We start from the raw sequence: 26,475 nt of genomic DNA, 5'->3' as shown, positions 1-26,475 counted from the left end.
TTATCTACATTATATATATATGGTTGTATGTGTGTGTGTCGGCACATATAAAATAATAATATTATATATCATATATTATGTATATATTATACAGATCATATTATATATTAATTATATAATTAATACAATATAATATATTAATAAATGAGTACATGTATATATAAAACATATTTGTATAACTATAAGAATTAGTAATATGTTAAAGTTATATGTAAACTAATTATAATTATATGTGCTTATATGTTCAATATTTAAATATCTTTTACATTAAATATGTTATTATATAAAATTTGTGATTGATTAATATTTTTTAGTTCACATTAAATTACAACACAATTTTTCTCTCTCTCTCTCTCTCTCTTTCTTTCTCTCTCTCTCGTCCTTCCTCTCTTGTACGTGTAAATCAACATTTTAATTTCAATAAAATTATTTAAATAAAATATTAGTTTTAATATTAATATTTATTAATATTACTAAATATATGTTTACGCACATACACGTGTGATTTAACAGTATTAATTCGACTTGCATTAATTTATTGAAATTCCAGCATGCAAACTTATATTGATTTTTGCACTAAATTCACAGTAAGATTCTGCGGCAAGTTCTTGAAATAGCTAACATCTAAATATTCCAAAGGATTTATCGCCAGATTTACTTCGATCAATGACAATAACGCACTTGCCAGAGATACAGACTCTAATGAAGTAAATTGATTGTCGTTCAAATGCAAATATTTTAAAGACATGAAAGAATCGCTCCATCCTTTCGGTAGAAAACTCAATTTGTTCTTCGAAAGATCTAATACTTCTAAAAGCGAAAGTTGAGCAAATGCTTTAACATTAATCTCGACGATCTGATTCTCTCTCAATAACAATTTCGTCAACTTCGGCATTTCCGCAAAAGCATTTGCAATTAAACTCTTAACATTGTTAGAATTAAGAGACAGAATGCTGATCACTGTCTCACTCGAAATTCGCGGAACATCCTCGAGCTTGTTGCGACTCAAATCAAGCGATCTCAAGCACTGCAATTTTTCAAACGTCTCCGGATGCAAGTAATTTATATTATTTACGGATAAGTTCAAATAGACCAACTTGTTGATATCCTCGAAAGCGTCCGATTCCACGAAATCGATATTGTTTCCAGAAATGGAGAGGTAGTGCAATTTTTCCAGGCCAGCCATGGCTAGACCAAAATTACGTGGATTATTATGCGAAATATATTGATCGTTATTTCTTCCATATCCGTAATTATGTCGATTATATTGATCGTGTGGACTGTACAAATCGGATGACGAATCATGCGAATCATTGTACTTCTTCACGTATCTCAGATTATTGTTATCCAAGTTTAACGCTAACAAGTTCACGTTTTTCTTGTCAAAAGCCAAAGAAGCGAGCGAGTTATGGTGAAGATCGAGAATGTACAAACTATTTGGCAGCAACTCTAAGAAATTAATACCTTGTATTTTGTTGCTGGAAAGATCTAGGATCTTCAGTTTTGGGAATGGAATTTCCTTGATGGAAGTTTGCAAGTCGTTGATATGATTTCTACGAAGAGATAGGATTTCTAAATTAGGATATTTTTCGGAAATGCTTGCTGTAGATCGATGATAGTATTCGGTGGTTGCGCTGTTCAGAATAAGAACCTTCAAGTTTTCGTGACTCCCGAAGTCGAAGAGCTTGTCCAAATGTATGTTGTTATTAGAAAGGAACAGTTGGGTTAAATTAGGAAGTTTGTTAAAGGCGCCGTACTGGATGCTTTGGATGCCAATATTCGCGAGATTCAGACAAGTTATCAGAGGACTACTGATAAAATTCTGACCGATAGAAGTGATCACTGTATTAGAAAAGTTTAAAGCGATATCATCCTCGCACTGATGATGTCCAAACTCATTTGTATAGTTGGGGAAATCCAAGGAGATTTGAAGATCATTGGCTCTTGATAGCGTAGAGTAATAGACGAAAATAATGATCGTAATAGAAAACTTCATGGTATTGGATCTCTGCAAATGTAATAAAAATATTTCTCTAATTTAAATTTTTAAATTTAAACTTTTCTTGTGAATGTATAGTAAAATGTACATTATTATAAACAAAATTTTACTGATATTAATTACTAAAATTTAAATTACTTAATATTAATTATTATTAAATAATAAGAATCTGTATAATTGATTATTATGAAAAGATTATGTGAGATCTATTGAAAAATTCATATATGTATATAAGTTATGGGGAACACATACATATATGAGAGTATAAAAAGAAATAAGAAAACTTTAATAATATTATTATATCGATTTTCTTTTGATTTAATATTATATTAATTATATTATTAAAAATTATATAATAATTATTATAAAAAATATAAAACTTTATTTTATAAAAGAATATATAGATATATTTTTTTAATATAAAAAAATATTCTTAATATAAAACGTTTTACTTATTTTAAATTTTCTAAAAATAATTATAAGTACACATACCATTTTTATGAAGTGCATTCTCTGCAAAAAAATGTTCAAATTATATATATTATAGCGATTATCCTATGGATATACTTTTCCCAATGACTGCTCTTTTAATACTGCATACTTATGCTGTTATCTTATTTTTTTAAAGAATTTAAGCCGATATAATATCGCTGAATTGTGTACTAAAGAGTTAAAGATACGATAATAAACACACCTGTATTTATTCTTGAATAAATAAAGCAATACACGCACACCAGTGGCGTAGCCAGGAAAAAGTTTCGGGGAGAGCTGTATTCTATTTTTGTAGATTTATTTTGTTATTAGAAACGCTCAAATTTTTTTTATAAAAAACAGGTGCGCTAAGTTTTTGGCAATAATTTAAACGTTTAAAAAAATTATATTTTTTTAAATATTAAAATTAAACTACAAAATTATTGAAACTATTAAGAATTTCGGGAGGGTGCTGCAGCCCCCACAGCCCCCCCCTGGCTACGCCACTGACGCACACACACATACACATGTATTAAATATTATAAAAATTTACAGTCAACATATTTATATATACAGGGTGTCCGGTAACTAACGAACCAACGATTACAAATGGATTCTTTGGTCAATTTGGGAACGATTTTTCCTCAGCGAAAATGTCGAAAAAGGTCATCATTTTTTACAACTTTCCCATATTTGTCATTATGTATCTTTATAACTAAGCCTCAAATTAAAATTTTATTATAGTAAACTCTACATGAAATTAACTAAAGAATGTAATTATGTTAGACTTTTAACTCCAAAACGTTTAGTTTTCAAAAAACCCATTTTTTTCAATCGCTTATAACTCGAAAATTACTGACTTCTCAACATTTTTGCTAAGGAAAAATCGTTTCCAAATTGGCCAGAGAATCCGCCCTTAATCATTGGTCCGTTAGTTACCGGACACCTTGTATATACGTGTTATTAAAATCGTTATTATCTTTATTATATATATATGGTTGTATGTGTGTGTGTTGGCACATATAAAATAATAATATTATATATTATATATTATGTATATATTATACAGATCATATTATATATATATATATATATTAATTATATAATTAATACAATATAATATATTAATAAATGAATATGTATATATAAAACATGTTTGTATAACTATAAGAATTATTAATATGTAAACTAATTATAATTATATGTGCTTATATGTTCAATATTTAAATATCTTTTACATTAAATATGTTATTATATAAAATTTGTGATTGATTAATATTTTTTAGTTCACATTAAATTACAACACAATTTCTCTCTCTCTCTCTCTCTCTCTCTCTTTCTTTCTCTCTCTCTCTCGCCCTTCCTCTCTTGTGTAAATCAACATTTTAATTTCAATAAAATTATTTAAATAAAATATTAGTTTTAATATTAATAATTATTAAATTATATTACATAACTTTCAAATTGTGCAACATAATTCGGCGCTTATTACTAATATTTTTAATAGACAAAGATATACTGCAAAATGTGTTAATCGGAATTTAAACTTAATTATATTTAATTAATTTTAACACTTACATTTAAAAGAGATGTAAGCATAGATAGAAGATAAAAAGTATATAAAACTTTTATTATCAAATTGACGTTTTCAATAAGTTCGCGTCTAACATGTGCTTCTTCCAATCAACGCGATAAATTTTAATATTAAAAAATTATCTTGTTATTTTATTTGGCTCCCTATTATTTATCGTTTCTTACTATTTTTTAATAAAAAATGTCTAATCTATTTTAGCAAAATACAATTTCTACAACAGTGTTGAAACATGACTAAAAAATTCGAATAAAAATAGTAATTCATTATACTGAAATAAATAATATAAAAAATCTAGAACTTTTAAAATTAAACATTGACTTTATAAGAAAACATCTACAGCATAATTTTATGTGATCTAACAGTATTTTTAATATTGTTAATTCGATTTGCATTTATTGAAACTCGAGTATGCAAACTTGATCCCTGCACTAAATTTACAGGAAGATTCTGCGACAAGTTCTTGAATGTGATCTAACAGTATTTTTAATATTGTTAATTCGATTTGCATTTATTGAAACTCGAGTATGCAAACTTGATCCCTGCACTAAATTTACAGGAAGATTCTGCGACAAGTTCTTGAAATAGCTAACATCTAAATATTCTAGAGGATTTATCGCCAGGTTCACCTCAATTAATAAAAATAAACCAGAGATAACAAAGACACACTTGCCAGAGATAAAGGCTCTAATAAAGTAAATTGATTATCGTTTAAATTCAAATATTTTAAAGACATGAAAAACTCGCTCCATCCTTTCGGTAGAAAACTCAATTTGTTCTTCGAAAGATTTAAAAATTAAAGTTGAGCTTTTATTAGAAAGGGATCCGTGGCTGATTTTAATTGAGTAATTCTGACACTAAATAAAATGCTGAACAAAGGAAGGTATCGCGAATATTAATTTTCATTAAAAATAATTAATATGAATAAGATAAATAAAATTATTAAGAATTATTGAAATAATTACTAAAATTATTAAATTAAAAATTTTATTAAGATAAAATTAGTACATAAAATTATCGACAGACACACACACACAAATATATATATATATATATACATATATACATTTGTTTTTTCGTTTTCAGTCATGTTCATATAACTGACATTAATTATTATTGTTAATAATGTATATTCCGTATCTTTAACTCAGGTAAATTTTTTATATCTTTATATATGTATGTATACAAAATGTGATAATAATGTAATATTAACAATTGTTATTTAATGTTAAATAATTTTGATAATGTTATAATAACATTGTTTATTAATAATGTTAGAAAATAATACATTTTAGGAAATAAATGGATACGTTAAATTGTGGAATAACCATACAGACGTAATTCATGAAGTAAAAGAAAAGGTAAATTTAATAAATATTATTATGGAAAGCGAAAGAAAACGAAATATCGTTCTATCTTATTAATTTCTGAATATTAATTTTATATTTGTTTTGTTTATTAAATAATTATATAAAAAGTATATGTTGATTTTACTGTGCAAATCTATGTTTATATATATTAGGATTTTATAATGCTGAATTCTGACAAAATTGAAAGCAAGATATCAATTCACAACAATCAAATCAGAAATCGAAGACAGAATTTTGAAACTATTTTCTATTGGTGGATGTAAAAAAATTGCAGTTTTGCATAATGTGTGTGGATATACTTCATATTAATAATTTTTATATATTGTATGTACTATTTATATTTTATTGTTTTAATTATTATTTATTTAGATTTATTACTATTCGATGCTTCTGTATTTATTTTTATAATTACATGCATTAAGTTTTTCATTTTTTTGCGAACTTGCTTAATGTAGAACTATATATTATATTGTCTGTGTTCACAAGAAAGTAGCCATATAATATTACTATAAATTTAACTGCTAAATATAAAATAAAAATAAAAGTGTATAAATATAAAATTATATATATATATAAATGTGTTTGTTAAATGATAAATGCACTATCTATTTATTTTGAATTACATATATATTGACTTGTTTTTAATTTTTTTACGTGAATTAATCTAAATATATGTTTACGCACACACACGTGTGATTTAACAGTATTAATTCGACTTGCATTAATTTATTGAAATTCCAGCATGCAAACTTATATTGATTTTTGCACTAAATTCACAGTAAGATTCTGCGGCAAGTTCTTGAAATAGCTAACATCTAAATATTCCAAAGGATTTATCGCCAGATTTACCTCGATCAATGACAATAACGCACTTGCCAGAGATACAGACTCTAATGAAGTAAATTGATTGTCGTTCAAATGCAAATATTTTAAAGACATGAAAGAATCGCTCCATCCTTTCGGAAGAAAACTCAATTTGTTCTTCGAAAGATCTAATACTTCTAAAAGCGAAAGTTCAGCAAATGCTTTAACATTAATCTCGACGATCTGATTACCTCTCAATAACAATTTCGTCAACTTCGGCATTTCCGCAAAAGCGTTTGCAATTAAACTCTTAACATTGTTAGAATTAAGAGACAGAATGCTGATCACTGTCTCACTCGAAATTCGCGGAATATCCTCGAGCTTGTTGCGACTCAAATCGAGCGATTTCAAGCACTGCAATTTTTCAAACGTCTCCGGATGCAAGTAATTTATATTATTTACGGATAAGTTCAAATAGACCAACTTGTTGATATCCTCGAAAGCGTCCGATTCCACGAAATCGATGTTGTTTCCAGAAATGGAGAGGTAGTGCAATTTTTCCAGGCCAGCCATGGCTAGACCAATATTACGTGGATTATTATGCGAAATATATTGATCGTTATTCTTTTTTCCATATCCGTAATTATGTCGATTATGCGAATCAATGTACTTCTTCACGTATCTCAGATTATTGTTATCCAAATTTAACACTAACAAGTCCAGTTTTTTCTTGTCAAAAGCCAAAGAAGCGAGCGAGTTATGGTGAAGATCGAGAATGTACAAACTATTTGGCAGCAACTCTACGAATTTAATATCTTGTATGTTGTTGCTGGAAAGATCTAGGATCTTCAGTTTTGGGAATGGAATTTCCTTGATGGAAGTTTGTAAGTTGTTAATACGATTTCTACGAAGAGATAGGATTTCTAAATTAGGATATTTTTTGGAAATGTATGCTGTAGATAGACTATAATAGCTGCGATCGGTGGTTGCGCTGTTCAGAATAAGAACCTTCAAGTTTTCGTGACTCCCAAAGTCGAAGAGCTTTTCCAAATTTATGTTGTTATTAGAAAGGAACAGTTGGGTTAAATTAGGAAGTTTGTTAAAGGCGCCGTACTGGATGCTTTGGATGCCAATATTCGTGAGATTCAGACAAGTTATCAGAGGATTACTGATAAAATTCTGACCGATAGAAGTGATCACTGTGTTAGAAAAGTTCAAAGCGATATCATCCTCGCACTGATGATGTTCAAACTCATTTGTATAGTTGGGGAAATCCAAGGAGATTTGAAGATCATTGGCTCTTGATAGCGTAGAGCAATAGACGAAAATAATGATCGTAAAAGAAAACTTCATGGTATTGGATCTCTGCAAATGTAATAAAAATATTTCTCTAATTTAAATTTTTAAATTTAAACTTTTTTTGAATGTATAGTAAAATGTACATTATTATAAACAAAATTTTACTGATATTAAGTACTAAAATTTAAATTAATTAATATTAATTATTAAATAATAAAAATCTGTATAATTATGATTATTATGAAAAGATTAGGAGAGCTATTGAAAAATTCATATATGTATATAAGTTATGGGAAACACATACATATATGAGAGTATAAAAAGAAATAAGAAAACTTTAATAATATTATTATATCAATTTTCTTTTGATTTAATATTATATTAATTATATTATTAAAAATTATATAATAATTATTATAGAGAATATAAAACTTTATTTTATAAAAGATTATATAGATATATTTTTTTAATATAAAAAAATATTCTTAATATAAAACGTTTTACTTATTTTAAATTTTCTAAAAATAATTATAAGTACACATACCATTTTTATGAAGTGCATTCTCCACAAAAAATGTTCAAATTATATATATTATAGCGATTATCCTATGGATATACTTTTCCCAATGACTGCTCTTTTAATACTGCGTACTTATACTGTTAAAAGCTGTAAAAAACTGTGAAGTCATCCGATGATAATTAAAAAATGATAGTAATTTAATCGACCAACTCTGGCAAATAAGTGATCTTTATTCAATATTCACTCTTGAATATTGAGTATTGAATAAAGATCACTTATTTGCCAGAGTTGGTCGATTAAATTACTACCATTTCTTATGCTGTTATATTAGTTTTTTAAAGAATTTAAGCCGATATATATAATATATCGCTGAATTGTGTACTAAAGAGTTAAAGATACGATAATAAACACACCTGTATTTATTCGTGAATAGATAAAGCAATAGATAATTTTTTATCTCATGTTCTGTTTCATGGTAAAGTTTCTTAAAAATTTGCCAAAGTAAATTAAAACCTTTTCTGATGTAAGTTTATTTTATTAAAGAGATCTTAAAATTTCCTTTTTTTAATATTTATAGTACGTGCATTAAAAAAAATAAGAAAATGCATGCGTAAAACTTAATACGCTTTATAATAAAAGAATATGAAGATATTCTCAAATGATTATTTATATATTAAAAAATATTATTTTCAATTAATGTATAATTTAGTTTCAATTTTTTTTTTTAGAATGATGTATAATGTAAATCTTTCTAGAATAATATCAAATAATATCAAATAATAAGAAAAACTTTAAAAATTAAAAAAAACTAAAAGATGAAATAAAAAAAAAAAAGATAAACTCAGCTGCATTGTACGTATCTTTATTTGAGTACCATTTAATTGGTGGAGTATTCTGATAAAATACTCTTAAATGTATGTCAAGGCTTTGGGATTTTAGTAAAAAGCTTATTGAATTGAAGCAATATTTTTATTGCATGTCTGCTATATTGAATGTTTATATATGTATATTATAATTCTTATTTTAATTCTCGTTTTACTGCTAATAAATTCAAATTGAATTTTTTTTATCCTAGAATATAAACATACATTCATAAATAAAAAGAAATAATTTTAAGTATAAACAAATATATAATTATTATATATAATAATTTACTCAACAAATGCTCTTAAGATTGCTATGATTCTAGAAAGGAAATACAAATTGAGAAATGTTTATTGTATATAAGCATATTTACAAAAGAATACATATAAACACAATTACAAATACGATTATGTATAAAGTTAAACAAATATTTCTGTAGTTATATATATTCATGACTTGTTATAGTATAACAAATATAAATTTCTTCATTAGAATCCTACCCTAGTAGAAGGTGGTGTAGCAAAGTATTTCTTGTTTCTTCTCGCAAAAGTGCGGCTATAAATAAAAAGATGTAAAATAGGAAATAATGTACTATATAAGCAAGTTATTCTTTATATACTTCACTTACCTGGAAGAAAGCGGAGTATTGAAGAAACCGCGGGAGGTACTGCGCTTAAGAAGCGATTCTGTTGATGGTGTATGTTTTAATTCGTTCGTTTTTGGGGTACAAATTCCATTTGAGTTCGTTGGATTCACATAAGTAGCCCAATAATCAGATGGAATTTGAAGCAAATTTTCCACCACCTAGAAATAAGTTATATATAAAGTTATTTGTATTAATTTTTATAATTAACATACAGAAAGTTATGCGGTAAGATTTTTTTCTTACCGCAACTTGATGTTTCGTTTCACTCAGCATAGTGAGAGACGGTTCCTTGGAAGTGTAACCGACCAAGGTCGGTCCGAAAACCTTAGCAAGATTACTGATGGGCATTTTACATTCGAGACTACTCGATACTCTTTGCAAATGTAACATCAAGAAGGCCAAAGTATCCCGATTTGGTTGTGGGAGTTCTGAAATTGCCTGATAAAGAGCGGCATCGGCATCTTGTTTATCCGTTAGCGTTGTCGCGCGTATAAAGTCTCCCATCAAAGCGACAGTGATTAACGGCTCACGTAAAGATCTATAAAAAAAAAAAAAAGATCTATTTATCAGTCTGCCTCCAATAAATATAATATCCCATTTTAATTTACACAACAAAATCTCTTGAACAATGCAATTTATAAAAAAATGTTTCACAATCAGACAAAAGTAGGATTTCGAAAGGGAAAGAAATTGGCATTACCCTTTCTTAAAAAGTGATTTTTAAGATCATTTGAAAAACATTTGTTTGTTTTAAATAGACCTATCATATTTTTTATAAAAATCGATTCCTTGCAATTTTCGGCATAAAACGTTATAAGAATAAGAAGCCCAAAAAATAAATAATTTACGAGATATTTGATAGTTAAATTTCATTTTTAGACTACTTTATAACTTTTTAGTGAATATTAAGAACTGATTTATAAAAAAATTATAGTTACAATTAAAAAATATATAAATGACTTTGAAAAAGTCAATAACGCCATTTTTATTTAAAATATTTTTCTCTAAAATGAATTGTTTAAAAGATAATTTTACTGCATACATTAAAATGAGACACTGTGTATATATACTGCAACTATTATATTCGCAAATAATGTACCTGAGAAAATCTTTCAGAGTAGAACAGATGGTCGCTATGTCAACGTTGGAAAGATTTGGGGCACCTTTGCCCTTGAGGAATTTATCCTTAAGACATTTGGCGTCTGCGGCCGCTCCATTTACTCTGTATAAACCCTGTTCGTTCATTCCGCGTAATTCGATCTCGTTAATGCAATGAACAACGATGGAAGGCACCATAGGCGGTGTTATAGGCGTGTAATCAGCTATAGTGCCCTGTATAAAAATAGTAATTCAGTTAAAGTAGACCTTGAATATTTTACTGATGTATAAAAGTGACACTTACGGGTATACCACGCAACGTAGGCGTATTTCCTGTTGGCACACACGGCAATGGTACTAAATCCTTGCATTCAGTATGGGCCGTAGCTCTGCAATCTCTGCACTTTTGGAAAATCTTTCCAAATCGAATTCTATTGATAGATTAAATAATAAATTAATAAATTAAATTGAAATAATTTTTTTATAATCTAATTTTATTAATCTGATGATATAATAAGATGATCTGAAAGATATTATAAGTTTTTTTAAACATATTTAGATGTTTCTGATAAATTTACCTTTTGCCGCAAGGCGTGCAAATTTCCGACCTAATGGCAGTTTTAGCTGTAAAATTATGATTCCTAGACATTTTCGTATTCATAGTATATCCTCCAATGTTTGGACTTGGTTTGAAGACATCTTCCGTATCTGAAGTTGACGTAAGAATTTCAGCCTTTGGTGCTGATGGCTGAAAGTAGAGTTTTTGTCATTAATTATACAAATATAAAAAGAGTTCAATTAAATTCAACGATTTTATAACATACTGCTGTATCTAATGGTATTTTGTTTGGATCTATTTGCGACAACTTGGATTTGTTGTATTCTCCACTCTTACGCCGATTGCGTGTATTTTGTGAAGGAACCTGAGGATCTACATTCTCATCGCCAGGTATAGCTTCAATTGTAGACGATGCAGTGATTGCACCATCTTTGGGCATTACTACAGTGGTAGTGGCTACTATTCTGTCGGAAGAATTTAATTCCGTAACTTTGTGCAACGAGCTACGACGTTGTTTCTTGGAATGTTCGCTGCTGGGACGATGCTCCTTCCACTGTCGTTTCCCACTCTTCCGTGTTTGCTGGAAAATAGTGCTGGCCTCTAAGTCATCTTCAGATCTTGATAGACAATTAAGGTCACTTAATATTGAGCCTGTCGAGTCCAACTCGGCTATTGTGTTAAGCCTAGAAAATAAAATGATTATTATTAAATAATATCCATAATACCAAGATATAAATTTTTATTAAGATCTTTATTATCCTTACTTCTCCATGTGAACATCCTGAATATGCATGTTACTTTGTTGATTCAAAGAAGTATTATTAAGAAACTGCAGTTTCTCTCTAGTCTCATCATTCAGATTTCTACCTCCATCAGTAAACAAAAAATTCCTGGCTGTAGCAATTTGTTGTTCCTGAAAAAAAATATAAGAATACAAATTATTAGAGTCAAAATATATTTTTAGAAGTAAAAGTTCTGACATTAAATATCTTAGTAAGGACAAACGTGCTTAAGAGTCAGGTGCAATAAATTAGTGCACTTAAATTATTTTATATATATATATATATATATATACATATATATATATAATTTTGAATCTTCAGCAATTACAAAAATAAATCATACATAAATTACATAAATTTATATTGACAATCCATGTTAGGTATTATTTATCTTTGCATTGGCTGCATTGAGCAGAAAAAGCTTTACAACTGTTGTAAAATTCGATTAGATTCAACTAAGATAAAGAGTATACATCGAATTGACAAATTGTACAATAGTTGCAAAGCTGCTTTTTCTGTTGGATGCAGCCATTAATAGTTGCAAAATTAAGACTGAAACATTCAAAATAGATAAATAAAATATATAAAAAATAATTAGTGTAACTAATTAACACGCCTGGCTCTGAATTAGCTCGTTCATCCTTACTATGATACAATGCCTATATTCCAGAGGTATACACTTGAACTACCAATAAATCTTTTTGTTCCTCAACAATGCGACGTCTGCGGTTCTCCTCCTCCAAGTTTCTTCTAGCATGACGCAGCTTTCTATCCAGTCCTGCAATTTCGTGATGAGCCTTATCCAGGGCTGCATGGAGTCGTTGACATTCCTGCTCCGAAGCCAGCCATTTCTGCCTCATCTCCTCCTGGTTCAAAGCGAATTGCAGGAATTCTGTGCAAAGCAACAATATTAGAATCAAAATTTTTAGCAAAATTAAACGCTATCGCATAAAATCTCGAAGACACAAGTAAGATACGACGAGACGGAATGCTATTAACTCAAAGGATCGTTCGGGGAACCTACCTTCCTCGCAGGATCCATTTACGAGGACATTCGAACATCTCACCAATTCGTCATAAGTGGCTATAAGTGACAGCGAAGTCATCTTGTGAGAGTTTAGAATAGAATAGAAGCTTCTATACAATTGACATGGCACTTTACTCGTGAATAATAACAATAATAGCGCGCACAACTCGTTCAATTGACTGATTTGTATCACACGCTTCCTCCGTGAACGAGCGTACGTTGGACTTTTTGAAAACAAGCTGTCTTTCCGTGACCGTTGAAATTCAACGCGAGAGACCTCTGGAAAGCGAAGTGCTACCAACCTATTTTGTTCGCAGCTGTATAAATTATTGCATAAGTTACTAGGATTTCCAATCGACTAATCAGAGTGGAGGGTACAAAAATTCCTTTACTCCGATTGGTCAATTTGGAATATTTCTTTTACATTTTTATTGTATATTGTTTTTTTTCGCATTATATTTCTTATCAAATTTATATATACATATATATGCATATAAATAAAAAATGTATAAATTTATTCAATAAATGAATAATTTAATTTAATAAGACAAATAATTATATTTTTAATAATTATTTATATGGATTAAGAAAAAATTTATTCTGTATTCAAAATATGCATGTTTTACATAATAAATTACGCATAATGAAAATTTTTTTATTTATTATATAACTACGCATACATATTTTGAATATAGAATAAATTTCATATTCCTATGAGATAAACATATTAAACATCTTCTAATATTACACTACACACATAGGAAAAAAACCAGTACAATTAAAGAATAATATATTGCGTAAAGCAAATTTTATATATGTATATATGTGTTGCTCAAAACAAATTTCTTGTTTCACCTCTTTAAGTTTTATAATTTAGCATTTGAAAAAGATTTTTTAAATTAAATTTATTTGTGTGATTTGCATAGCATAGTATTACTCTTAAATATTAAATTGTAAATTATATAGTACAATTTGAGTGTTTCGTCCATTGACTTATGTTTTAACACTATTTGGAGAACATAAATTGTCTTTTTGGATCTGTAATGTCTTAAGCTTCGAGAGTACAGAATTAAGTTCTGCTTGTACATTCGCTATTTTCGCAGAAAGATAGACGGACGCCTGAAAACGTTTCTGACTATTTCTCAAATTTTGTGGAACCAGGACACCAAACCATTTTACAGGATCTCTCGGTCCATCTGCCTCATTGTTTGATTTTTTCAAACTTATGTCAAAACTTGGCGCAGCATCATTGTCATTGTCATTCGTTACACTAGTTTCCAGGTCAAACAAGGATGTCACTGTGTCCTCATTGTTTGGAACCTGTAGAATACTGATGTTCTCCTTTCCACGAATGTATTTCGCTTTAGCCAGCTCGATGTGACCATCTTTTAGCAACGTTTCCATTTGCACAGTTTCACGAATCTTCTCTTCCATTAATTCCAATTTATGTAGCAACAAATCGTCGATCTCCTCTGACAAGGTGTCCATACTTTTACCCATCTGAATATTGTTACACCTTTATACAGCTGATAGATATAAGCCAAGGTTTTGCCTGAAAGTAGAATGTAGAGAAAGAATAAGATAAAAGTACAAAATATTTGTTCATTATTAAAAAAAATGTGACTAGTAAAAAGAAATATATATATATATATATATATATGCTTAAAATAACTTAAAATAACTAAAATAAATTAAAATAGCTAAAATAACTTTAAATATATATATGTGTTTTAAAAGAAAAATATTTAAAATAACTTACCAATATTAATTTTTCTCTTTCATGAAATATTGTCTCATATTATCTTATTTGTTTGCCTGACAAATTATACATCATTTTTCTTCGGCTTTTTATGTATCATTTAAAAGAATTCAAGCACAAATATATTTTCTATTTTACATGTCACAAGTCTCTTGACTTCATCACCTGATTCTAGGACGGTAAAGTAAAGACCTATCGTATCCGCTGATAACGGAACAAATATTTTGGGTTGTGGAGGGGGACAAACACATTTGGAGTTTTGGAGCACATTGTTCTGTTTACAATGTAATTTAACAAGTTATGAGAATTTTATGCAGTTTAATATTTTTGTGGACTGCGAGATTTTTTTTACAAAAATAATAACTCGTAAAAATTATTGAGACTCTAGTTCTGCATTTCTTGGTGTTTGTAAAATTCCAATATCTTGATGTATCAATATTGTAAAAAATACTGAAAAATAGAATCTACCATTCTATCTATCAAACTATAAATCAATTGTACATTTATTATGAATACGCCAATATTAACGAAGAAGCAGCAGAGACAGAGCTTATCGGCTAAAAAAGGACCTGTTAAAGGTTTACGGAATATCTTGGCACAGCCTGCTGAGAATTTCTGGTATGTTATTGATGCATTAATTTTGAGTACAAGTAATTTGTAATAGATTATTAATAATTTCTGATACGAGAAAATTGCTAAATAATAATAATAATTTTCTTTAATTATATAATGCATACTTACACTTTGTATTTATTACGCAATTCTTTTAGGCCAACTGTAAACATAGATGAGCACCCAACATTGGTAACTCTAATGGATGAGTGAGTATAATTTGAAATAATATGAATAATCACATGAAAGAAATTTTTAATGCTGAAACTTATTTATAGATTATTTTCCTTAATAAAACAGCCAAGATATAAAATTCCTGGATTTATGCTTAGACATATACCGAAGGAAAGACGTATATTGGTTGTAAAAGAAGCATTAGAGAAAGAGAGCAGCAAGTTTGACAGAAGTATATTGTAAATATTTTGCGTAATATTACAATGTTATATTGGGAAAAATATTCGTGACTTAAAAAATAAAACAAAATTCAATTGTAATTTATATTTTTTAATTTCAGGAAGTCTGTAATCTTGGGTATTAATGCAATTACTCGAGCTTTAGAAAAGAACAATGTATGCTGTGTTTTATTAGATGCCAATGTTGAACCACTTCTCATTAAGCATGTTGTTATCATGGCTCAGAATAAAAAAATACCTGTTCTTCTGTTGCCTGTTTTGAAAACAGTCTCATTGCAAAAGATTGGATTTGCCACGGCAGCTTTCGCTTTGAAGGTAAATGCATATGACGTAGCTCCTTATTTAAAAAATATATATTTTTTACTTTTATATTATAGTATTTATTTTATATTATATATTTATATTATTCATTTTTTTTTGTAAATTAAAAAATTTTTAAGAGTTTTTAAATACTTGCAGAATGATGTAATGCAATCTTCAGAAAATGTATTCCATGCATTATATAAATTGGTGGCAGAAATTTTTAAGAACATAGAGTCACCGAAATGTTTGCTTCAACTTTTTAAACTTGATGAAGCATCTAAGAAAAGTGCAACATGCAAAGCAGAGAGTGCAAACAAGGATAGTGGTCCAACTACTTCCAAATCAGCGAGATCTGTTAATATATTTACAGACGTGTATAAATATAGATCTTCTCGAAAAGAAAGAGCTTTTATACTTCCGACTGTCAAAAAAAGTCCTCAAGTCTCTCAAACACAATCGGATGAATTTATAGCTCTAAGCAATGATCCTGATTCTATTGACGATGAAAATATTACTAATACAAAGGCATTAAAGAATGCAAGATATGTAAATATCTACAAGGAAAGTGAATCTGAGAGCACAGAAAAAAATAACGATCAATCTTTAAATGAATCAAAGTTAATTGATAATAATGTAAATTCGTTGAAACATATAAAAAATTCTATGTTAAAAAAGTGTAAAAAAAGTGATGTAGCCTACTTACCATTAAAAATAAAACGTATACAAGGAAACAGTCATCGAGAAAAAGCAACTAAATTTACTAAAAGGAAAAAAAAATAATAAATTGTTTTTTTACACTTTGGGGAGATTTTTAAATTAACATTTTCTATGTCTAATAATGTAAAAAAGAATGAATCAAGTACGAGAATTATGTACAAATATTTAGTAATAATGATGCATTTCTTTCCATACAAATTATTACAATATATGTATAAACATCCTACTTATATTAACAAGTAATAGTAAATTAAATAACATTATTTATTATATTACATGAAATAATAAATAAAACTTATATTATTTGAATTTCTAGCAATAAAAAACAATAACAAAAATAATTATTCTACAATTCTTACTTATCCCTATAATAATATTAGATGAAGATATAATTTATATAATAATTCTATTTTGCATCAAATTGTGGATTTAAGTCAGTCTTTTGTGTATTAATCTTAATGGTAACAAATATAAAAAATTTTTCTTCATCATTATCCTTTCACATCCTCTGAATATATATCTTACGTCAAGAAATTTTGCAAGATGAGGAATTAATTTTTATAATTTTTATTATAAAAACAAAGTGTCCTAAGAGCAAATAATGCTATCATACAGGTAAACTACTTTTTACCGACGATTTAAACATCCTTGTAAAGAACATGAGACCAGTTGTACCTCCTGGTATATGACTTATTAGAAATGACAGCATCGCTAACAACTGTAGAATAGCACATAATATGGTCAAAGGAGTCGATTGCAAATGCAAAGCGAAATAAAGTGTGCCCGTCAATGTTGCAAAGTATGATACCGTGAAACATCTTTTCTCAGCTATGAATAATGATTTGATGTAACTTGATCCCCATAAAAAACAGAAGCTGTAAAAGATCTTGTGTTAGAAATATTTTTCTCACATAAGTATCATGATACTTTGCAAAAAAATATTCACATACCTCATTAAAAAGAAGAGGCTCCCTAAGGAATAAAGCAAAGCGAATTTTCTCGCTTTAAGTAATAACACGGGAATATAAATCGCCGATAGACAGAAGCACAATAGTCCCAGAAGGAAACACACAGCAAAGGATATGAGCCTTTGTGTTCTCGTCTGTCAACACATAAAAATGTCATAATGTATTTTGTGCACGAGCATATATTTATTGTTATGAATATTTTTATATTGTACTCTATTATTTATATTAATTAATTTGTATAATTTATTTATATTAATTTTATTATCAACTCAAGTAGCAAACGTCATCGACATCAAAATGACGCTTGCTATCTAGAAATATAAATAACATTTTATATTATATATTTACATTAATAAAAGAAAAACATGACGTGGTAAGTCATTTATTTAATAATTAAATTTTTGGCTAATAATACAATAAATGAATATATATATTATAAATAGAAATGATCCGAGTTCCCGGATTGTTGATATTTTTAACACAAACTTTAAACAGACAATTTGTAAAAAATTAAAAACTAACATTTTAGAAAAATTGGCAAATTGCTGTAATAAAGTGTATTAAAAATCCTTTTCGATTAACAAGAGCTTAATATTTAACATTAATTAATTCGAAAATTCCATTGAGGTTATGAGAAAATGCACTACCATAGCGGGACAACATTCTCTCTGCGATCTTTGAATCCATCCTGCGTCGTCCTTCGTTTCTTCATCCTTGCCGAACCATCCGCGAAAGTTCGCTTTCGGCAACGCTACCGAGGGAATGGCGATTTTATATTGCTTTTCATTTTTGTTGTTCAAGAGATACTCATTCAACTCCTTGTTGAGATCGGCCATTTTTTGACATATATATGTATACGCGTGATTTCACCCTCATTTACTATCAGTTCGTCATTCAATAGAATACTTGCTTCATCGACATTATATAGTAATCGATCGAACTGTCAAAAGTGTGTCAATAAAGATGATCTAATAAACGCTCTAAACTCTAATTAATAATATATTCGTGATTCGTGACTAACAATAAATGATAAAGTCTCTGAAAAATTAAAATAGGATTGAAATGAAAAACGGAGGGCTAATAAGTTATTTTTATTTTTTATCTTGCATTGAAAGGCTAAGCTAACAAACGTTTTAATTAATCTAACAATCACCTAAACGATTTACAAACGATTTCGAAATGTCAAAGTAGGGGCTATAACCACAGTATATTATACTGTGCTATAACTCACAATCAGTGAGAAATGATTAGTCGAATCGATTATCGATTCGACGTCAACTCGACCATATATCGACGTCGAATCGATATATCGAATCCATGTCAATTCGAACAGCATTATTGATGCGTTCCATGAGTTAAAATTATGTCAAGACACAATAAAAATTCGATGAATTAAAATTATGTCGAGACATAATAATAGTTCAAGAATTTTTTTTATGTCGCGATATATTTTATTCATCGAATTTTTATTAGTCTCAACATAATAAAAATTCTTGAATTATTATTATATCTTGACATTATGTCTTGACATAATTTTAATTCATCGAGTTTTTATTATATCTTGACTTAATTTTAATTCATCGAATTTTTATTATGTCTCGACATAAATTTAATTCATCGAATTTTTAATGGCCCCAACATAATTTTAATTTATTGAATTTTAATTATGTCTCGACATACAATAATTTTAATTCAGTGAATTTTTATTATGTCTCGACATAATTTTAATTCATCGTATTTTTATTATGTCTCGAGATAATTGTAATTCATCAAATTTGTACTATATCTCGAAATAATTTTAATTCATCGAATTTTAATTATGTTTTGACATAATTTTAATTAATCAAATTTTTATGTTTCGACATAATTTTAATTCATCGAGTTTTTATTATATCTTGACTTAATTTTAATTCATCGAATTTTTATTATGTCTCGACATAAATTTAATTCATCGAATTTTTAATATGTCTCGACATAATTTTAATTTATTGAATTTTAATTATGTCTCAACATAATTTTAATTCAGTGAATTTTTATTATGTCTCGACATAATTTTAATTTATCGTATTTTTATTATGTCTCGAGATAATTGTAATTCATCAAATTTTTACTATACCTCGAAATAATTTTAATTCATCGAATTTTAATTATGTCTCAACATAAATTTAATTCATTGAATTTTTATTATGTCTCGACATAATAAAAATTCTTGAATTATTATTATGTCTCAACATAATTTTAATTCATCGAATTTTTATGTCTCGACATAATTTTAATTCATCGTATTTTTATTATGTCTCGAGATAATTGTAATTCATCAAATTTGTACTATATCTCGAAATAATTTTAATTCATCGAATTTTAATTATGTTTCGACATAATTTTAATTAATCGAATTTTTATGTTTCGACATAATTTTAATTCATCGAGTTTTTATTATATCTTGACTTAATTTTAATTCATCGAATTTTTATTATGTCTCGACATAAATTTAATTCATCGAATTTTTAATATGTCTCGACATAATTTTAATTTATTGAATTTTAATTATGTCTCGACATAATTTTAATTCAGTGAATTTTTATTATGTCTCGACATAATTTTAATTTATCATATTTTTATTATGTTTCGAGATAATTGTAATGCATCAAATTTTTACTATATCTCGAAATAATTTTAATTCATCGAATTTTAATTATGTCTCGACATTAATTTAATTCATTGAATTTTTATTATGTCTCGAGATAATAAAAATTCTTGAATTATTATTATGTCTCGACATAATTTTAATTCATCGAATTTTTATGTTTCGACATAATTTTAATTCATCAAATTTTTATTATGTCTCGACATAATTTTAATTCCTTGAATTTTTATTATACCTCCACATAATTTTAATAATTGGATAAATTAAAATTATGTAGAAGTATAATGAAAATTCAAAGAATTAAAATTATGTCGAGACACAATAATAATTCAAGAATTTTTATTATGTCGAGACATAATAAAAATTCGATGAATTAAAATTATGTTGAGACATAATAAAAATTCCACGAATTAAAATTAAGTCAAGGCATAATAATAATTCTAGAATTTTTATTATGTTGAGGCATAATAAAAATTCAATGAATTAAAATTATGTCGGACATAATAAAAATTCGATGAATTAAAATTATGTCGCGACATAAAAAAAAATTCTTGAATTATTATTGTCTCGACGTAATAAAAATTCTTGAATTATTATTATATGTTTCGACATAATTTTAATTCATCGAATTTTTATTATATCTCGACATAATTTTAATTTATCGAATTTTTATTATGTCTCGCGGCATAAATTTAATTCATCGAATTTTTAATATTTTATATTACGACATAATTTAAGTACACTGCTTGGCATATGCAGATGATATGGTGCTGTTGGCGGAGGATGAAGAAGGGATGATACATATGTTAGGGAAAATGGAAAATTATATGGATAAGAAAAGGTTAGAGGTGAATGTGGATAAGACAAAAGTAATGAGGTTTAGAAAGGGAGGAGGAAGAATGAAGAAAATGAAGTAGAGGTGGAAAGGGAAAAGATTAGAGGAAGTGAAAGAATTCACGTATTTAGGATATAAGTTGCAAAGAAATGGGGGACAGGAGGCACAGGTAAAGGACAGAGTGAGGAAAGCAGGAGCGGTGATAAGACAGGTGTAGGGAATGGGGAAAAGAAGATTCGCAGGGGACTGGATGAAAAGAGTATGCTTAATGGAAAGGTTGATGGAAACGGTGTTGGAATATGGGGCGGAAATATGGGGGTGGAAGAAGAGGAGAGAAGTAGAGGCAATGCAGGAAAGATGGATTAGGTGGACATTAGGAAGTGGACTGGTGTACGCCGGGGTATATGGTAAGAGAAGAGATAGGAAAGGATAAATTTAGGATAAGAGCAGAAAGAAGAGCGGTAGGGTATGAGAAAAAATTAGAGGAAGGAATGGGAGAAAGTTTAGCGAGGAAATGCTATGAGGATATGAAAGAGAGGCCCAAGTAGCAAGCTGACGTCATTAAACGTCAAAATGACGTCATTCGACATCAAAATGACATCATTTTGACGTCGAATTACGTCAGCTTGCTATCTGGGGGGGTAAGAGAAAGAAAGGAGAGAACGATTTGGGAGGAAGAGAGGGCAAAATTTTTAGAAGAAAGGAGAATAGAAGGAAAGGAGATGGAGGAAAAGAGAGGAAGGGGAGAGGAAGTATACGAGGAATGGGAGCAGAAGGACAGAGAAATGCAAAAGGAGGAAAGATGGGAGAAGATAAGAGAGTCGAGATATAATAGTTGGTATGGAGAATGGAAGAAGGAGAGTTTACCGGAATAGCTGAGAAAGGGATGGTGGGAAAGTAGATGGAGAAGGATAGTGAGGTTTAGAATGAACAACGAAATGAGAGGGGCGAGATACTGGGAAGAAAAGAGGAAAAGAAGATGTAGACTATGTGGGATGGAAGATGAAACTTGGGAACATGTAATAGAAGAATGTTTTGGAGAGGGGAATAAGGGAAATTGGTGGGAAAAAATGAGGGAAATACTGCAAGAAGGAGGAGAGGGGGAAGAATGGATGATGGAATTATAGAAAAAGAGGAAGGAGGGGAGAACGGAAGGGGAAGAGGAAGAAAGGGAAGAGGGGGAAGAAGGTATGAAGAGGAGAATGAGTGAAAGTATGAATGAGGTGTTGGAGAATGTATGGGGAACTGGAAGCCGAGGCAAAACGAGGCCCATACAGCACCGTTAGATTGCAAAAACATTACAACAATCTTTCACCGCAATATTGCAATATTGCAAATTCACTGCAAAATGTTGCTACATCATTGCTGTTGAATTGCAGCAATGTTAAAATGTCCGCTTTTTGGAAGATTGCAACAAAATATTACAACAATATTGCAATGTTATGAGTTTGCAATAATGCATTGTTATTGCAACCATAAACTAATGTTGCATATACAGGTATATAAATTACAACTAATAATTATATAGCTGTAACTTGGTGTTTGCTGGGTACATATATGTATATATATTACAATATATAAATTATAGAATTTGGATTACATGCAATATTTCCGAAATATTAATGTCATGTTGCTACAAGTGTGCTAAGATATGTTCTAAGAGTTTGAGTTTCGACCCATCAAAAGAAGTTTTTGGAAACGGAACCTACACCGCAGGCGATTGGCTTTTATGATGATTTTTGGAGGGCTGTCGTTCCCTTTCTCTCGTGATCAGATGCCTCGAGAACCTCCAACTTTTCGACATTCCTCTTCACGACTACACGAGTCTGACACGATCAGCGGTAGAGGTACGCGAGCGGTAGATTCCTCGTATACGCATCGACCACCGAGATTAATAGCGATATACCATTGTTTTTTTTATTGTAATTTTGTGACTTCTGTGTCTATTAACGACGGCACGGATTTTCGTGCCGGGAATAAAGAAAATAGTACAGTCAGTGTTGTGTACAGTGCTCGTCTGATTCTCCACGCGCAATCCACCGACGGATTTCCAAGCCGGATTGCGAGAGTGAGACGAAACTCTGAGACCTTTACGGTGAGTAACCGCTCGTTAATTATATCGCGCTTACAGTGCCGCGTATTAAAATATTAAAAATTTGATGAATTAAAATTAATTAATAAAAGGCTCGTATAAATTAACAAAATTTAAAAAAAGGTAAATATTGTAGGCCAACTAAACGAGCAATTAAATAAGATCTAAAGATTTATTAATAATTAAATAATTAAATTCTCATTCCGTTAGAGAAACAATATACAGCGTAAACGTTTCGACTGCACTACAGTCTTTTTCAATACGTAAAAATCAAATATTAAAATACAAAGTTAAATATTAAAATACAAAGTTGGTTAAACATTAAAATACAAAGTTAAACGATTCTTCGCTGATGACCAATAGACAGTAGCGCGTTTACTAATGGGTTTTGGAGGCTTAAGCCCCTGGGCGCCGAAACATCAGAGGCGCCGCAGTTTTTTTAATCATACAGCAATTTGAGCGATTTAGGAAGTTGTGAATTATCTCTTGAATCTTAGAACAACGGAAAACTTTCTGAATTTCGAAAAAAGCGGTATAGAAAAATCTGGTTGTGAGGAGTACAATTTGAGAAGCAATCGGAAAAGGAAGCGCCACTTTGACGAAGGTGCAGAAGCTGAGACTGTCTTCGATGCCAGAAATTCAATGAAAAAATCAAAGTTTATTTTGCAATTTTAGACAATCTTATTAACGCCCTCGAAAAAAGAGCGGCGAGCTATAAGTATCATTCGGAAACATTTGAATTTCTAAATAAACTACAACTCTATTCTGAATTTGGAAATGATCAACTAAGAGTTTGCGCAAAAAATCTAGTGGAAATATATAATTGTGGATTTAAGTCAGTCTTTTGTGTATTAATCTTAATGGTAACAAATATAAAAAATTTTTCTTCATCATTATCCTTTCTCATCCTCTGAATATATATCTTACGTCAAGAAATTTTGCAAGATGAGGAATTAATTTTTATAATTTTTATTATAAAAACAAAGTGTCCTAAGAGCAAATAATGCTATCATACAGGTAAACTGGATTTTACCGACGATTTAAACATCCTTGTAAAGAACATGAGACCAGTTGTACCTCCTGGTATATGACTTATTAGAAATGACAGCATCGCTAACAACTGTAGAATAGCGCATAATATGGTCAAAGGAGTCGATTGCAAATGCAAAGCGAAATAAAGTGTGCCCGTCAATGTTGCAAAGTATGATACCGTGAAACATCTTTTCTCAGCTATGAATAATGATTTGATGTAACTTGATCCCCATAAAAAACAGAAGCTGTAAAAGATCTTGTGTTAGAAATATTTTTCTCACATAAGTATCATGATACTTTGCAAAAAAATATTCACATACCTCATTAAAAAGAAGAGGCTCCCTAAGGAATAAAGCAAAGCGAATTTTCTCGCTTTAAGTAATAACACGGGAATATAAATCGCCGATAGACAGAAGCACAATAGTCCCAGAAGGAAACACACAGCAAAGGATATGAGCCTTTGTGTTCTCGTCTGGCAACACATAAAAATGTCATAATGTATTTTGTGCACGAGCATATATTTATTGTTATGAATATTTTTATATTGTACTCTATTATTTATATTAATTAATTTGTATAATTTATTTATATTAATTTTATTATCAACTCAAGTAGCAAACGTCATCGACATCAAAATGACGCTTGCTATCTAGAAATATAAATAACATTTTATATTATATATTTACATTAATAAAAGAAAAACATGATGTGGTAAGTCATTTATTTAATAATTAAATTTTTAGCTAATAATACAATAAATAAATATATGTATTATAAATAGAAATGATCCGAGTTCCCGGATTGTTGATATTTTTAACACAAACTTTAAACAGACAATTTGTAAAAAATTAAAAACTAACATTTTAGAAAAAGGAAGCGCCACTTTGACGAAGGTGCAGAAGCTGAGACTGTCTTCGATGCCAGAAATTCAATGAAAAAATCAAAGTTTATTTTGAAATTTTAGACAATCTTATTAACGCCCTCGAAAAAAGAGCGGCGAGCTATAAGTATCATTCGGAAATATTTGAATTTCTAAATAAACTACAACTCTATTCTGAATTTGGAAATGATCAACTAAGAGTTTGCGCAAAAAATCTAGTGGAAATATATAATTGCGATTTGGAGGACGAATTTACTGAAGAAATCATTCAATTTAGATACTTTATTCAAAATGAAGAATTTTCTTCCAATATTCCACTTTCAGTATCATATTTAAAGTTAATACGTGAAAATAAAATTCAAGCTACTTTCCCAAACGTCGAAGTGGCAATACGGATATATCTTTGTTTAGCTTTAACGAACAGTAGCGGCGAACGATCATTTTCAGCATTGAAGAGAGTAAAGAATGCTTTTAGGTCAACATTAGGCCAAAAAAAATTAAACAATCTCTCTATTTTAAATATTGAATCGGAATTTTCAGTCAAACTCAACTTCGATGATGTAATAAAAATATTTTCGGAAAAAAAATCGTAAAGTGACATTATAAAAAAATTTTTCATTTTTAATTAATATAATTATTTTCTTGTTCTTAAATGTGTTTCATTTTTAATAAATATTCAAAATGTTGATTATTTATTGTTTATTCATTGGGAGAGGGAGGCTTGATTGAGGCGCTCGAAAATCACAAGCCCCTGGGCGTAAATTTTATAAACGCGGCACTGCCAATAGATGAGTAAGCCGATTGGTCTGAGATTCCAAGTTTTTCGACATTTAATCATGCTGTGGATATTTTACGCGAATTAAATTAATATCAGGTAAAATTAAATCATCGATAAATTAAATTTATGTCTCGACATAATTATCATATACATTTAATTCATCGTACTTATGTCTCGAGATAATTGTAATTCATCGAATTTTTATTATGTTTTGAAATAATTTTAATTCATTGAATTTTAATTATGTCTCGACATAATTTTAATTCAGTGAATTTTTATTATGTCTCGACATAATTTTAATTCATCGAATTTTTAATATGTCTCGACATAATTTTAATTCATTAAATTTTTATTATGTCTCGACACAATAAAAATTCTTTGTTCTAGATTTTATATTAGTGATATCTGG

The 26,475-nt window shown here is 28.9% G+C and overlaps 7 protein-coding genes across 9 annotated transcripts; 1 reads left to right on the top strand and 6 right to left on the bottom strand.

The window, feature by feature from the left end:
* Positions 1–56: 56 nt before the first annotated feature.
* On the bottom strand, positions 57–2,928 carry LOC146723044 (uncharacterized). Of its 2 annotated transcripts, XM_085483246.1 has the most exons (3): positions 2,492–2,928; positions 1,306–2,008; positions 57–1,266 (listed from the first exon to the last, which is right to left on the bottom strand). In XM_085483246.1, exons 1-3 carry the CDS (start codon positions 2,507–2,509, stop codon positions 560–562), a joined length of 1,428 nt encoding a protein of 475 aa, XP_085339372.1. In that variant the 5' UTR covers positions 2,510–2,928; the 3' UTR covers positions 57–559. The 2 variants fall into 2 exon arrangements, with proteins under 2 accessions (XP_085339372.1, XP_085339371.1); XM_085483245.1 differs by having other exon boundaries at positions 57–2,008; positions 2,492–2,927.
* Positions 2,929–6,039: 3,111 nt separating this feature from the next.
* On the bottom strand, positions 6,040–8,207 carry LOC114934199 (uncharacterized). The gene is made up of 2 exons (XM_085483269.1): positions 8,079–8,207; positions 6,040–7,600 (listed from the first exon to the last, which is right to left on the bottom strand). Exons 1-2 carry the CDS (start codon positions 8,094–8,096, stop codon positions 6,182–6,184), a joined length of 1,437 nt encoding a protein of 478 aa, XP_085339395.1. The 5' UTR covers positions 8,097–8,207; the 3' UTR covers positions 6,040–6,181.
* Positions 8,208–9,251: 1,044 nt separating this feature from the next.
* tum (Rac GTPase activating protein tumbleweed) lies at positions 9,252–13,306 on the bottom strand. Its single transcript, XM_029306953.2, has 10 exons — positions 13,028–13,306; positions 12,693–12,895; positions 11,986–12,134; positions 11,487–11,904; positions 11,241–11,410; positions 10,967–11,093; positions 10,664–10,896; positions 9,808–10,102; positions 9,547–9,722; positions 9,252–9,473 (listed from the first exon to the last, which is right to left on the bottom strand). The coding sequence occupies exons 1-10, from the start codon at positions 13,107–13,109 to the stop codon at positions 9,407–9,409; spliced, it is 1,920 nt and encodes a 639-aa protein (XP_029162786.2). The 5' UTR covers positions 13,110–13,306; the 3' UTR covers positions 9,252–9,406.
* A 612-nt stretch (positions 13,307–13,918) lies between these two features.
* On the bottom strand, positions 13,919–14,999 carry LOC114934283 (vacuolar ATPase assembly protein VMA22). The gene is made up of 2 exons (XM_029306957.2): positions 14,790–14,999; positions 13,919–14,582 (listed from the first exon to the last, which is right to left on the bottom strand). Exon 2 carries the CDS (start codon positions 14,528–14,530, stop codon positions 14,024–14,026), a length of 507 nt encoding a protein of 168 aa, XP_029162790.1. The 5' UTR covers positions 14,531–14,582; positions 14,790–14,999; the 3' UTR covers positions 13,919–14,023.
* Positions 15,000–15,005: 6 nt separating this feature from the next.
* LOC114934281 (uncharacterized) lies at positions 15,006–17,175 on the top strand. The gene is made up of 5 exons (XM_029306954.2): positions 15,006–15,407; positions 15,560–15,610; positions 15,680–15,814; positions 15,916–16,129; positions 16,274–17,175. Exons 1-5 carry the CDS (start codon positions 15,298–15,300, stop codon positions 16,895–16,897), a joined length of 1,134 nt encoding a protein of 377 aa, XP_029162787.2. The 5' UTR covers positions 15,006–15,297; the 3' UTR covers positions 16,898–17,175.
* Positions 17,176–17,202: 27 nt separating this feature from the next.
* LOC114934282 (vesicle transport protein SFT2C-like) lies at positions 17,203–19,031 on the bottom strand. Of its 2 annotated transcripts, XM_029306956.2 has the most exons (4): positions 18,956–19,028; positions 18,450–18,840; positions 17,785–17,936; positions 17,203–17,709 (listed from the first exon to the last, which is right to left on the bottom strand). In XM_029306956.2, exons 2-4 carry the CDS (start codon positions 18,636–18,638, stop codon positions 17,442–17,444), a joined length of 609 nt encoding a protein of 202 aa, XP_029162789.1. In that variant the 5' UTR covers positions 18,639–18,840; positions 18,956–19,028; the 3' UTR covers positions 17,203–17,441. The 2 variants fall into 2 exon arrangements, with proteins under 2 accessions (XP_029162789.1, XP_029162788.1); XM_029306955.2 differs by having other exon boundaries at positions 18,450–19,031.
* A 5,175-nt stretch (positions 19,032–24,206) lies between these two features.
* LOC114934295 (uncharacterized) lies at positions 24,207–24,940 on the bottom strand. Its single transcript, XM_029306972.2, has 2 exons — positions 24,729–24,940; positions 24,207–24,653 (listed from the first exon to the last, which is right to left on the bottom strand). Exons 1-2 carry the CDS (start codon positions 24,923–24,925, stop codon positions 24,386–24,388), a joined length of 465 nt encoding a protein of 154 aa, XP_029162805.1. The 5' UTR covers positions 24,926–24,940; the 3' UTR covers positions 24,207–24,385.
* Positions 24,941–26,475: the final 1,535 nt, after the last annotated feature.

This window comes from Nylanderia fulva, unplaced genomic scaffold (genome assembly GCF_048542155.1).
Source record: "Nylanderia fulva isolate GAGA-0341 unplaced genomic scaffold, ASM4854215v1 Scaffold24, whole genome shotgun sequence".
Taxonomy (NCBI): domain Eukaryota; kingdom Metazoa; phylum Arthropoda; class Insecta; order Hymenoptera; family Formicidae; genus Nylanderia; species Nylanderia fulva.
This window is presented reverse-complemented; position numbering and strand designations above follow the sequence as displayed.

Bases quoted from the DNA above. Each gene is read 5' to 3' on its own strand.
- LOC114934281 (XM_029306954.2), top strand. From the start codon at position 15,298: ATGAATACGCCAATATTAACGAAGAAGCAGCAGAGACAGAGCTTATCG. The intron at 15,815-15,915 runs GTAAATATTTTG...TTTTAATTTCAG, and splicing joins AAGTTTGACAGAAGTATATT to GAAGTCTGTAATCTTGGGTA. The intron at 16,130-16,273 runs GTAAATGCATAT...AAATACTTGCAG, and splicing joins CGGCAGCTTTCGCTTTGAAG to AATGATGTAATGCAATCTTC.
- LOC114934295 (XM_029306972.2), bottom strand. From the start codon at position 24,925: ATGCTCGTGCACAAAATACATTATGACATTTTTATGTGTTGCCAGACG. The intron at 24,654-24,728 runs GTATGTGAATAT...GATCTTTTACAG, and splicing joins AGCCTCTTCTTTTTAATGAG to CTTCTGTTTTTTATGGGGAT.
- tum (XM_029306953.2), bottom strand. From the start codon at position 13,109: ATGACTTCGCTGTCACTTATAGCCACTTATGACGAATTGGTGAGATGT. The intron at 12,896-13,027 runs GTAGGTTCCCCG...TGCTTTGCACAG, and splicing joins AAATGGATCCTGCGAGGAAG to AATTCCTGCAATTCGCTTTG. The intron at 11,905-11,985 runs GTAAGGATAATA...TTTATTTTCTAG, and splicing joins CAGGATGTTCACATGGAGAA to GCTTAACACAATAGCCGAGT.
- LOC114934283 (XM_029306957.2), bottom strand. From the start codon at position 14,530: ATGGGTAAAAGTATGGACACCTTGTCAGAGGAGATCGACGATTTGTTG.
- LOC114934282 (XM_029306955.2), bottom strand. From the start codon at position 18,638: ATGGCCGATCTCAACAAGGAGTTGAATGAGTATCTCTTGAACAACAAA. The intron at 17,937-18,449 runs GTAGTGCATTTT...ATGTGTTGACAG, and splicing joins GAGAATGTTGTCCCGCTATG to ACGAGAACACAAAGGCTCAT. The intron at 17,710-17,784 runs GTATGTGAATAT...GATCTTTTACAG, and splicing joins AGCCTCTTCTTTTTAATGAG to CTTCTGTTTTTTATGGGGAT.